The 13,091-nt window shown below is 37.5% G+C and overlaps 2 protein-coding genes across 2 annotated transcripts; both read left to right on the forward strand.

The window, feature by feature from the left end:
• The first annotated feature begins 3,503 nt into the window (after window positions 1–3,503).
• Window positions 3,504–3,944, forward strand: LOC137615880 (uncharacterized). Its single transcript, XM_068345569.1, has one exon. It carries the CDS (start codon window positions 3,504–3,506, stop codon window positions 3,942–3,944), a length of 441 nt encoding a protein of 146 aa, XP_068201670.1.
• A 1,369-nt stretch (window positions 3,945–5,313) lies between these two features.
• Window positions 5,314–6,750, forward strand: LOC137615881 (uncharacterized). The gene is made up of 2 exons (XM_068345570.1): window positions 5,314–5,854; window positions 5,936–6,750. Exons 1-2 carry the CDS (start codon window positions 5,314–5,316, stop codon window positions 6,748–6,750), a joined length of 1,356 nt encoding a protein of 451 aa, XP_068201671.1.
• Window positions 6,751–13,091: the final 6,341 nt, after the last annotated feature.

Raw genomic sequence — 13,091 nt, forward strand, 5'->3', positions numbered from 1 at the left:
TGTGTGTGTGTGTGTGTATACACACACACACACACGCATATATATATATATATATATATATATATATATATATATATATATATATATATACACGTATATATATATATATATATATATATATATATATATATATATATATATATATATATATATATATATATTTGTCACTAGGCTGGAGGAAGGATCAGAAAAACGAAATTTTTGGACTAGCCCTTTCGTATTTTCATACCTCTTCAGGTCCAATTGATACAGAAAGTTATGAACAGGATCAAAGTCACCTCTGCGACAGCAGTAAACAAGAAATAATACAATTGTAAACAGTCACGAATCACGTCTTCTATTTCCATTATTGAACTAGCCAATTATATAATTTGGGGTCGTTTAGTTGCCAAATTAGGTACTGGATGAATTCTTTAAGAAGCGAAAATCTGCGCAAAGAATCGTTGTTTTACAATTGATCTTGAGGCCTGGAGCTGGGCGGTTCTCTTTTCGAGATGGCCATTAATAATTTAGAATAAGACTGCGTCCTCCAACTAAATAACTTGGAGTAAGTAACTGTATTGATTGAACAATTCCATTTGTAATTTACTGGTCGATTCAAATTCAAATTTGTTATTTCTGTTTTGATTGGTTTTGTTGTAATATACTTATTATTGTTTTGTAAGTCGTAATATAAGTGTAATTTAGTTTTAATTTAGGACTGTTGACATTTTCTCTGTAAAGTATGATAAAAATATTATTGTAACTATCTCATTTGCAGAATGAAATGTCTGTAACGACTTCAACGTTGTGACGTTACATGCCTTGTTCGTATGGTTGGTTGAGGTGTCAATGGTCTTATTCTGATTGGGCAGGTGCAAGCCCCTGCAGTTGCACTACATTTCACTTACAAGTAATCTGCGGAATCGAGGAAACTTTAAAGTAAGTTCGCTCCAATTTGTGCCTTGTGGTATCTAAATTGTCCTCAAGGGTCAACTCGTTCATAAATTACTTAATTGTCAACAACAGCAAACGAAAGTGTCAACGAGTTTAGTTCGAGAAAGCTGAATGTTTGAATGCCTAAGTAATTGGTTCCTTCAATGACTCGTCGTCTAGAAAAGTGGCTATTATCAGTTATCGACCCAAAGTTGATGTTTTGAAGCAATACTTCTTGTGTTCCATTTCTCATAATTGGGTCGCTGAATTCATCGTTCGAGTGTTGTACCGCTGTTTACTGTTCAATCTCGTAAACATGCCTCCCAGGAAAGTGAAATCTTTGACTCAGAGGAAATTTGACATTGCCTTTGAGACCTGGACTATTGAAAGTTTTGACGCCGAGGCCATCTTAGCAGATGCAGAATCCGCCACTGTTGATGATCTAAGGTTATCATTGAACTCTCTTCGTGAATCATATGGTGATTTGAAAAGAGTCTCTGCAGGCAATCTGAATTGTGATGTATCTTTGAAAACATTGCGTGATGCGGGTGTTACCTTCCACAAGCTGAGGACGCAGATAAATGAACGAATGGGGCAGCTATCGGTAAAAGAGGACATTCCTAAGCATGCTAATGAAGTCAGCAAATCTAATTCCTCATTAGTCCAATTAAAGAGACTTTCTTGTCCGACATGGGATGGTGAAGTTCGATCGTATAAAAGATTCAAGAAAAATTTCGAGCTTCTAGTTCAGAGCCAGATGTCTGGGGAGATGGCGCTTTTAAGACTGAGAGAAGCATTGCGAGAAAACTCGAGAGAAGGCCTCATTGTTCAGTCGAAATCGAGTTTGGATGAAGCATGGTCAGCATTAGATTGCATTTACGGAAGGGGAAACATCATCCGTGACGCTGTCCTCAAGGACGTCCATGACATTAGACCTGTCAGAAGCAAGTCTGATGCAGATGGTCTTCGTCGATTGGTAACGGAACTTACTGTCTCTAAAGAGGACCTGAGATCGGTAAACCAAACGTCTGCATTAGGTGAGTCGGTATTTTCCATCATAATGGGATAAATTCCAGTATAACTGCGCAGAAGAATCGACAGAAAAATTCTGGCAGATGACCTTGATGCTGAAGCCTCCTTTGATCTACTCTTAGGAATGGCCGACACGGCAGCCTCAATCGAAGAAACAGCTAAATTGCGAGCAGAAGCTCATTCTAGTTACATTTTCAGAGAAGAGCCGACGATGGTCGTTAAGAATTATCAGGTTAGCAGTAAGGACAAAAACATTGGTAACAGCGGTTCGAAAGGTGTCAAGCCTGGCAAGAATGGAACCCCCAAAAAGGGTAACAGTTGGAAGGAATCGAAAACCAGGAAGCTAAAAAATTCCCAATCTTCCGTTCAATCGTGTATTTTTCATTCTACGGCTGATCACCAAACGTCTGAATGCAGAGTGTTCTTAGGTCTTTCGTCCATAAAAAAGAAAGAGAACTTGAAGGAACATAACCGGTGGGAAAAGTGCTTTGGTTCTCACCCCTCAAATCAGTGCAGAAATAAGCACATTTGTCAGGGGGTTAATTGCAAGACGCCAGACAATCATCATACTCTATTGCATACTGCTTGCCTAGCTGCGTCAAGCATGGTTTATGGTCCTGTTGATTGCAAGAAACTCTGTCATCATCTAGGCCAGAACACATGAGACCTAGTCATACAGCCTTCATGAAAAGGAAAGGCAATATTTTCAAGGTTTCAGTTCTTTATGATTTGGGATCCACTGTCTCACAGATTCTGAACTCGGTGGAAAGGGAAGCTTGTATCAAACCAGTATCCAGAATCAAGAACTTGATGATGAGGACTGCTGGGGGGAGCCAGCCACAAGATTGGGGACCGGCTGATCTGTATAGCATCCCACTCTACGATGCAGTAGGTAACTTCGTGACTGCAGTTGATTGCATTGGTGTCGATTACATCGGTGAACTTGATGGAGGCAGTTATCATGCAGCTGCTGACATGTTCAAACATGATGTCGATCCATCAGAACTTTTACAGCCTGTTCACGGTGACATCGAGTTGCTCATCGGAGACAATCATGCCAGCATATTTCCGCCAACGGTGAAGACGAGAGGAAACCTTGTTTAAGCTGACACTAACTTCGGGTTCATTCTACATGGTTCTCACGAGACATTTTTTGCCGCCAATTCTCATGAACCAAGTGTGATACTGTCGGAGCTCCTCAACACAAAGATTTCTGCTGTTCTTCTGCAGTCAACGTGGAAAATTTTCCACAGATAAAGTCCGGAGCAATGGCTCCGTGCAGCTGGTTGCAGAAAATAGCGGACAGTCGGTTCTTTCAATAAAGACCAGTGCTGAGACTGTGTTTGATCGTATGTGTGAAGTAGAGGAGTCATCGGTGCGATGTGGTTGGCATAAACTCAGAAGACGAGCGAAGAGTACAGACATACAAGAGTTGTCTCACCTACTACCCTGAACAGAAGATATTCGTTTGCAGGTTACCATGGAAGGAAAGCTTCCGTACCTTGTCGGACAATCGACCTATCGCCCTCAAACGCCTAAATTCGTTAACACGTACCATGTCCAGAAACGAAGCTTTAGAGAACTGGTATATAGACGAATTTGAAAAGTTGATCAACAACGGCTATATAACAGAGGTTACAGCTGAGGAGGATGCGCAGTGGAAATCTAATGGTGGCAAAGTCTACTACATCTGTCATTTCGCACACTTTAATGAGCATAGTTCCTCAACCCTACTCCGAATCATATTTGATGCAAGTGTTCCATTTAAAGGCAAGGCGATCAACTCCTTGTGGGAACCACCACCAAATTTGATTCCACCAATTCCAACCCTGCTGTTAAGGTTCCTGGAAAGAAAAATACCGGTTGCAATGGACATAAGTAAAGCATACTTCACTGTTCACCTTGAGAAAGAAGAATCTCATCTGCACCACCTTTTGTGGAATCAAGTGGACAAGGAAAAAGAAGTCAAGACGCTGCGATTACTACGAAACTCCTGAGGAACTACTCCGGCAGGTGGTATATGCAGTGTAGCAATGCTCATCACAGCTGAGAAATTTAAGGACAAGTACCCACAGGTATACAAATTTTTAAAATCGAACTTGTATGTTGATGATGGTACTACAAGTGTTGATGATGTTTCCACGGCATTACAACTTGCTAAGGAACTCAACATTGTCCTCAGTGAGGCATCCTTCATCATAAAGCATTTCATGATCGGTGGAAGTGAAAGTGATATTGATGCCCACATAAAGAAGTGCCCGGATGTACCTGACAATGTGCGACGGATACCAGAGCAGGAAAGAATCCTGGGTATAATATATCATTCTGCCAACGATGAAATTTCCATTTCAGGTAGAATTAACTTCTCAAAGAAAAGGAGAGGCATTAGATCAGAGGAAGATATCAGATTAGAAAACTTTGATGATGCCTTCCCTGACACTTTCAGTCGAAGAAATTATCTACAGATCATAGCAACCATCTATGATCCGACGGGACTTGCAACTCCGGTTACCATCTGCCTGAAGCACGAACTGGGTCAAATATTCCGCCTCAAACAGGAATGGGACGATCCGATCCTAGATGGTAATGATGACATACCTACAACCCGCAGTCGGTGTAAAGAAGTAATTCGTTCGATTTACGGTCTAAAGAAGTCAGGTTTGTTCGCTGTCTTACACCGGTAACTGCAGTTGATAAACCAACTCTAGTAATTTTTTGTGATAGTTCTCAGACTGCCTATGGATGTGTCGCGTACTATAACAGGAAGTTGGAAAATGGCAAGCGAGCATCTGTTCTTGCCATGTCAAAGGCAAAACCTTGGCCACAAATTCCGACGTTAACGATCCCCCGTGGTGAGTTACTTGGATGTCTGCTGGGTGCCAGAATGCAACAGACTATCGCAAAAAAATCAAGCTTCATTTTTGAAAGGGTAACGCTGCTAACTGACAGCACCATAGTTCTGGGACAACTGTGACATGACCCCTACAAGTACAACATGTGGACAGCCAGCCGTATCAGTGAAATAAAAACGCTGATATTCGCGATTGGTACCATGTGGACTCTGGAAACAACGTTGCCGATGATGCGTCACGCGGTCTTAACCCATCTGAAATGGGAATGGATTCCAGATGGCAAAAAGGTCCAGACTTCATGAAGAAGGACATCAACGAATGGCCAATCAAACATGCAAATGAAGTTCATGCGAAGAAAGAAGATCTGGACATAAGAATAAAAGATCCACGGATGACCATTGGAAGATGCAAGTCACTATGTGTCTAGATTGATGGTGGAACAAATGAAGATTATTCAGTTATTCTTGATATCCTATAAACATTTAACATAACGGTCAACAAAAATGACAGCCTGATGAAAATTAAACGTCACATCTCTAGAATCATAAGACTTATGGAAAATGCTTCACAATTCTTCAGAGATCGACTGAAGAGAACAGTGAAGACTACTCCAGTTGCCATCAGTAGTATGACGAAAGCAGAACGTTCGAGATGGTTTGCTGAAAATGATGCATTTGTGGCTACCAAGCGTGAGTTAGTAATATCAAACTTGTTTCTTATTCAACAGGCTCAGCAGTCGCTACCGTCAGATGTGGAACATAAGCTAAAGTCACTGAACCCAGTACTGGACGCCAACGGTGAGTGGAGAGCACTAAGTCGTACTGGTGCTGCTCTATCAAACCCGCCTGCAATTATACCATACTCTGAACCCTTTGCAGAGATCTTGGTGTGTAAATGTCACCAACCGCAGCACTCTGGTGCAGATACTACTCTTGCCCTAGTACGTGAGCAGTTCTGTATCCTCAACGGTAAATGGTTCGTCAGCAAAGTTGTGTCGCAGTGCCCATATTGTCGCTTTCTACGGAAGAAGATCGCCCAAGTAGAGATCGCTCCTCGTAAGGTGGAACAACTCGTGTGATCGCCAGTATTCAAACATGTGGTCATTGACATAGCTAGTCCGTTTAATACCATTGCAGATCGCCGCGAGACGAGAAATTACCGGGTAAATTCTGGTAAAGCCTGGATTCTGGTTATCGTGTGTCGTGCATCTGGTGCGGCCCACATAGAGGTCCTTGAAGGTTACGATACCAACTGCTTCCTTGCAGGTTTCGATGCTTTCACTAGAATCTGCGGAAAACCCACTTCTGTGACTGCAGATCTTGCTTCGCAAATCCGTTGTGCTGCAAACGTCATGGAGAGCCTTTGGAACCATACCACGATGGCAAAGATTCAGACAAATCCCGAAACAACAACCTGGCACTTCGTACCATTTGGAGCTCGTTTGTCAGTTGGACAAGCTGAGAGGATTATCAGAACTGTGAAGAACACTTTAGAAGCTGTCACTGCCTCGAGAAAACCTGAGTTTACTAAGTTGCGTTTGCAGAGCCTAATGTACAGTGTTGCTGATATGATAAAGGATAGGCCTTTAGGTGTTCATAGAAATAATGTTGCTAAATTAGACGCTGTGAGATTACTACGTCCAAATGACCTTATTTTGGGTAGATCAAACGGTGATATCAATGAACGTTTAGATTTCGAGTTGGCTAAAACGCCTGAGCAAATAGAGTACACAAAAATACTCGCACTGAATGAACTCTTTTTAAATCATTGGTGGAAAATGTGGTATGGTCAAATTTTTCCAACTCTTCTTCCCAGAGAAAAGTGGTCAGATTACAACCGGGGAGTAGAGATAAATGATATCGTAATAATCAGAGATACCAATCCCGTGCGTAACCAGTGGCATTGGGGTGAAGTTGTTTCTGAAAACAAGTCGTCTGATAATAATTTATAACATGTTCAGTATTTGTGCTGTATAAGTCTGATGAAAAATCTAAGTTTGTCTCTAAGTCGCTCAGAGATTTGGTTGTCATTCTGCGGAACAATGAACGTACTGATTTGTAGACATTTACAGTAACATACGTGTTATTTTCAGTTGCATATAACGTAAAATTTTGTTGCAAAAAGTGCAATTTCATCTAAATGAGTACTTTTTCTATATGTTGTCGTTTTGTTTCATGTTTTTTATTAAGTAAGAAAAAAGTTAAAAAAAAAAGAAAAAAAGTTAAAAATTAAAAAAAAAAAAAATTCAACTTCCTGTTTCTTGCTTATTTATCAAATGACATCAAGTTTTATCTATAATTCTAGTATGTAAAATTTGTTAAAAAAAAGGTTCAAAAGTGAATTTTAACCCTGGATAGGTACGGTCCTCGGACACCCCTTTAAGGGTATACTCGGACGCGAACGACCCCGACGCCAAAAAAAATTCTTTAAAAATCAGTTTTTGCAGTAACCTCCTTTTTTCTTTTGCCAAAAAAAACTTCAATGAATGCTTAAAACAACTGTAAAGATAAATACTACTCATCTGCAGAAAAACTATTTATTATAAATATTTTAAAAAATTAAGTAGAAAAAAAAGACCTGACATAAAAATTCATAAAAAAAAAGTTTATACATATATACACAAATCCTTTTAGGAATTGATTCTTGAATGTTTAGGACACATCTTGATGTATTTTGGATGAAGTCAGACCCATGGAGGTGAAGATCTGAAATGAAAAAAAAGGGTAACTTTTTTTGGACAAAAAAATTGTCCAAATTTCATGAATTTTTTTGGGTACCCAAATGAAATAGGAAGTGGCTAATTTTTTTAGGGAATAAACATATGTTATCCTAAAATAGAAATATGTAAAAAAATCTTCATTATTTTGTAAATTACATTTATATCAGGGGCCATATCTAAAGGTAATTTTTTGAGTACTTGGAAATTTCGTAAAAAAATACATATATTTAATATATAATATGATATTTATGCAGGTAAAAATATACCAAAATATCACAAATTCTATAGGGAACAAGAATATAAATAGATAGGGCAGCTTACGCTTCGGATATGTCCACAAAATGGCCGCCAACCACACTGACTCAGACTCCCTAATCTGCCACTTGAAATGTAGGAAGGGTATGTCAATTTCAAGGTGTTATTTACTAATCTAATTATTATTGGATATGCATAAAAATTGTATGGTGGGTTGCTGGATAATTGTCGATTATTTTACGACTATAAAATTAAAATTCTGACCCAAAAAATTTTTTTTGAAGGGAAATAAATTCGAAAAAAAAAATGTAAAACAATATTTTAGCTAAAAAAATTTGATGATATTCAATCAAAAAAAAAGTAAACAAAATTTTCCGACAAATAAACATCTAGAGGAATCATTACTCTGTGATAGTTCCTTAGTACGTAGTAATTTTGAAAGAATTGGGAAAAAACGAAAAAATGGCAATCACCGGAAAATCGAACACATACCTATATATACGCCATATCTGGCTAAAAAAAAGATAGGCATGGGTAGCCAGATCATCTAGAAACACTTTCCAACACTATAAAAATATAAGTTTTGCGACACTACTTGCCAATTCCTTACGGTAACATGACTAAGCAAAAAAATGCAAAACAAATAAAAAGGGGCACTCGTGGAAAAATGGCCATTCTAATATACGGCATTTCAGAAAAAAAAAATTTCAGCCACGTGCTAGGCAAACCATCAAGGCATATTTTCCGACAAATAAACATATAAATGAAATATTACTCTGTGATAGTTCCTTAGTACGTAGTAATTTTGAAAGAAATGGGAAAAAACGAAAAAATGGCAATCACAAGAAAATCGAACACATACTTATATATACGCCATATCTGGCTAAAAAAAAAATAGGCATGGGTAGCCAGATCATCTAGAAACACTTTCCAACACTATAAAAATATAAGTTTTGCGAAACTACTTGCCAATTCCTTACGGTAACATGACTAAGCAAAAAAATGCAAAACAAATAAAAAGGGGCACTCGCGGAAAAATGCCCAACATTCTAATATACGGCATCTCAGATAAAAAAAAAGACATGCACGTGTTAGCCCAACCATCAAGGCACACTTTCTAACACATAAACATGAAAAAAAAATCAATAATATACGGCAATTCCTTACTACGTAGTAAATTTTTACAAATATTGAAAAAAAACAGAAATTGGCAACCGCAGTTAAATACCCAATATACCAATAACTACGTCGTATCTGACAAAAACAAAATCACGCATGGGTAGCCAGATCATCTAGACACACTTTCCAACATTAAAAAAGCAAAAGTTTTACGACACTATTTCGCAATATCTTACGGAAAAATGACTTGGCAAAAAAATTAAAAAAAATTAAAAAGGGACACTCGCGGTAAAATGCCCGACATTCTAATATACGACATCTCAGATAAAAAAAAAGACATGCACGTGTTAGCCCAACCATCAAGGCACACTTTCTAACACATAAACATGAAAAAAAAAAATGAATAATATACGGCAATTCCTTACTATGTAGTAATTTTTACAAATATTGAAAAAAAAACAGAAATTGGTAACCGCAGTTAAATACCCAATATACCAATAACTACGTCGTATCTGACAAAAACAAAGTCATGCATGGGTAGCCAGATCATCTAGACACACTTTCCAACACTAAACAAGCAAAAGTTTTACGACACTATTTGGCAATATCTTACGGAAAAATGACTTGGCAAAAAAATGAAAAAAAATGAAAAAGGGGCACTCGCGGTAAAATGGTCCTCGTGGTGATGAACGACATTTTAACTAAAAAAAAAAACATGCACATGGTAGCCAAACAATCCACCAAGACTTTCCACAACTGATAACCTATACAAGTTGCACCATTCTACGACAATTTCATAATACGTAATAACTTTGATAATTATGCAAACTACCTCAGAAGGGTAAACTCGGACGCGAACGACCCCGACGCGTCTCAGAAATCGGGGAAGGAGTACAGCTACAGCAATGCACATCTGGACACTACTAGAGCGTGTAGGGGAGACACCTCCTGCAGGTCGATCACCCACAAATTCAGTCACAGGGGTGAGTCACGTGAGAAAAACCTGTTTTTTTTTGACGCTCGGGGTCGCAAACGACCCACCATACCTATCCAGGGTTAAATATTCAGGAAAAAAAACTTGTATAATTTATAAAAGCAAAAATTAAACCGAGATAAAGCTCCAGAATGTAAACAGACACGAATCGCGTCTTCTATTTCCATTATTGAACTAGCCAATTATATAATTTGGGGTCGTTTAGTTGCCAAACTAGGTACTGGATGAATTCTATAACAAGCGAAAATCTGCGCAAAGAATCGTTGTTTTACATTTGATCTTGAGGCCTAGACTGGGCGGTTCTCTTTTCGAGATGGCCATTAATAATTTAGAATAAGACTGCGTCCTCCAACTAAACAACTTGGAGTAAGTAACTGTATTAATTGAACAATTCCATTTGTAATTTACTGGTCGATTCAAATTCAAATTTGTTATTTCTGTTTTGATTGGTTTTGTTGTAATATACTTATTATTGTTTTGTAAGTCGTAATATAAGTGTAATTTAGTTTTAATTTAAGACTGTTGACATTTTCTCTGTAAAGTATGATAAAATATTATTGTAACTATCTCATTTGCAGAATGAAATGTCTGTAACGACTTCAACGTCGTGATGTTACATGCCTCGTTCGTATGGTTGGTTGAGGTGTCAATGGTCTTATTCTGATTGGGCAGGCGCAAGCCCCTGCAGTTGCGCTACAACAATAACATAAAAATTAGTACACAACTAGTTTAAAAATTATAGCTATTTTAAAAATCAGTGAGTTTAAAAATTACTGCTAGTTTAAAAATGACAATTGTTTAAATACATTGTTTATAAGTAGTTCATCAAGTTTATACATTCCTGGGCTATTGTTGATCAATTCTACACGGTTTTTCTTTATGATACATGATTCTATGATATTACGTTTTGTTATGTCCTTACAATATAACATTTCTTTTGCCCCTTTCCAATTAATGGTGTGATTACAGTTATTCATATGCTGAAACAAACTACTTGTTTGGTTTCCTGTTCGAACATTATATCTGTGCTGTATTAGTCTTGTTTCAAGGTCTTTACCACTTTGTCCTACATATCTTTTATTGCATTGATTACATGGGATTTCATAAACACATCCATTGCTTTGTACAGGTGAATTTCTAATTAACATATCCTTTAAAGTACTATTCTTAAAAATAGCATTAACATTAAAAACTTTCATTAATCTAGGAATTGTCAAGAAATTATTGTGGAAGGGTAAGATGAGAAGGTTTTTCATATTATATTCAGTTTTAGAGTCAGTTTCATAAAAAGTTTTCTTTGCTGTATAGAAAGCTGTGTCGATAAAAATTCTCCAGGTATTGTAAATTACCTGCAATTTCCCGGATCTTCCCAAGCTCAGCTTCAAGGAATTCAGGGCAACTGACCCACAGTGCCCTTAAAAACATAGATGAAAATATCATCATTTTTGTCCTGGGATGATGATTAGAGTAAAAATGAACGTATGAATCCACATTTGTCGGTTTTCTATAAACCGAGAATCTAAAACCTCTATCATTTCTTAAAATTAACACTTCTAAAAAGGCCAACCTATTGTCTACTTCTATTTCAATTTTAAATTTCACAGTCGGTACTAAATTATTTATTGCTGTTAAAAACATGTTTTCATTTTTGTTGATGGGCCAAGCACAGAATATGTTGTCAACATACCTTACCCAAAGGATGCCAATAGGTAGTCTTCTTGGAAGGTACCTGGTTTCAAAAAATTCCACATATAAATTACTCAACAATGGTGACAGAGGGTTGCCCACTGCCATACCAAATTTGTGTTCATAATATTTCTTTCCGAAGACAAATTTGCAACCCCTGATACATAGTTTTATTAATTTTATCATAGTTTTAGAGTCAACAGAGAAAGTATATTATTCAATTTCTTCCTGGAGAAATTCTAGTAGTTCATCTATTGGCACCTTCGTGAATAGGGAGTTGACGTCCAAGCTTATCATCTTAAAATCCTAATTAAAATTAAACCTTCTCAACCTGCTAATAAAATCCATATTGTTCTCAACAGACGCACCTGAAATATTTCCGAGCATAGGAGACAACTCGTTAACTAACCACTTTGATAATCTATATGTACAGTCACTCATATAAGTTGATGGCCGTCCGGGTGTTTGATAAAGATTTCTATTTCACCCCTTTCAGTACGACAGGTATCTGGGAGCGCGAAACTGGTCAAATATTCAACTACCTATTCGCACTCTCAGACACCTGTCACCCAGAAAGGGGGGAAATGGAAATCTCTTTCAAAAAACCCGGACCTGTCGTACTGAAAGGGGTGAAATAGAAATCTTTATCAAACACCCGGACGGCCATCAACTTATATGAGTGACTGTACATATAGATTATCAAAGTGGTTAGTTAACGAGTTGTCTCCTATGCTCGGAAATATTTCAGGTGCGTCTGTTGAGAACAATATGGATTTTATTAGCAGGTTGAGAAGGTTTAATTTTAATTAGGATTTTAAGATGATAAGCTTGGACGTCAACTCCCTATTCACGAAGGTGCCAATAGATGAACTACTAGAATTTCTCCAGGAAGAAATTGAATAATATACTTTCTCTGTTGACTCTAAAACTATGATAAAATTAATAAAACTATGTATCAGGGGTTGCAAATTTGTCTTCGGAAAGAAATATTATGAACACAAATTTGGTATGGCAGTGGGCAACCCTCTGTCACCATTGTTGAGTAATTTATATGTGGAATTTTTTGAAACCAGGTACCTTCCAAGAAGACTACCTATTGGCATCCTTTGGGTAAGGTATGTTGACAACATATTCTGTGCTTGGCCCATCAACAAAAATGAAAACATGTTTTTAACAGCAATAAATAATTTAGTACCGACTGTGAAATTTAAAATTGAAATAGAAGTAGACAATAGGTTGGCCTTTTTAGAAGTGTTAATTTTAAGAAATGATAGAGGTTTTAGATTCTCGGTTTATAGAAAACCGACAAATGTGGATTCATACGTTCATTTTTACTCTAATCATCATCCCAGGACAAAAATGATGATATTTTCATCTATGTTTTTAAGGGCACTGTGGGTCAGTTGCCCTGAATTCCTTGAAGCTGAGCTTGGGAAGATCCGGGAAATTGCAGGTAATTTACAATACCTGGAGAATTTTTATCGACACAGCTTTCTATACAGCAAAGAAAACTTTTTTA

Source organism: Palaemon carinicauda, chromosome 22, assembly GCF_036898095.1.
Source record: "Palaemon carinicauda isolate YSFRI2023 chromosome 22, ASM3689809v2, whole genome shotgun sequence".
In the NCBI taxonomy this organism is placed as follows: domain Eukaryota; kingdom Metazoa; phylum Arthropoda; class Malacostraca; order Decapoda; family Palaemonidae; genus Palaemon; species Palaemon carinicauda.

Excerpts from the sequence above, each read along its gene's own strand:
- LOC137615880 (XM_068345569.1), top strand. The coding sequence starts at position 3,504 with ATGTCCAGAAACGAAGCTTTAGAGAACTGGTATATAGACGAATTTGAA.
- LOC137615881 (XM_068345570.1), top strand. The coding sequence starts at position 5,314 with ATGAAAATTAAACGTCACATCTCTAGAATCATAAGACTTATGGAAAAT. Across the intron at positions 5,855-5,935 it reads CCAAGTAGAGATCGCTCCTC|ATCGCCGCGAGACGAGAAAT; the intron begins GTAAGGTGGAAC and ends ATACCATTGCAG.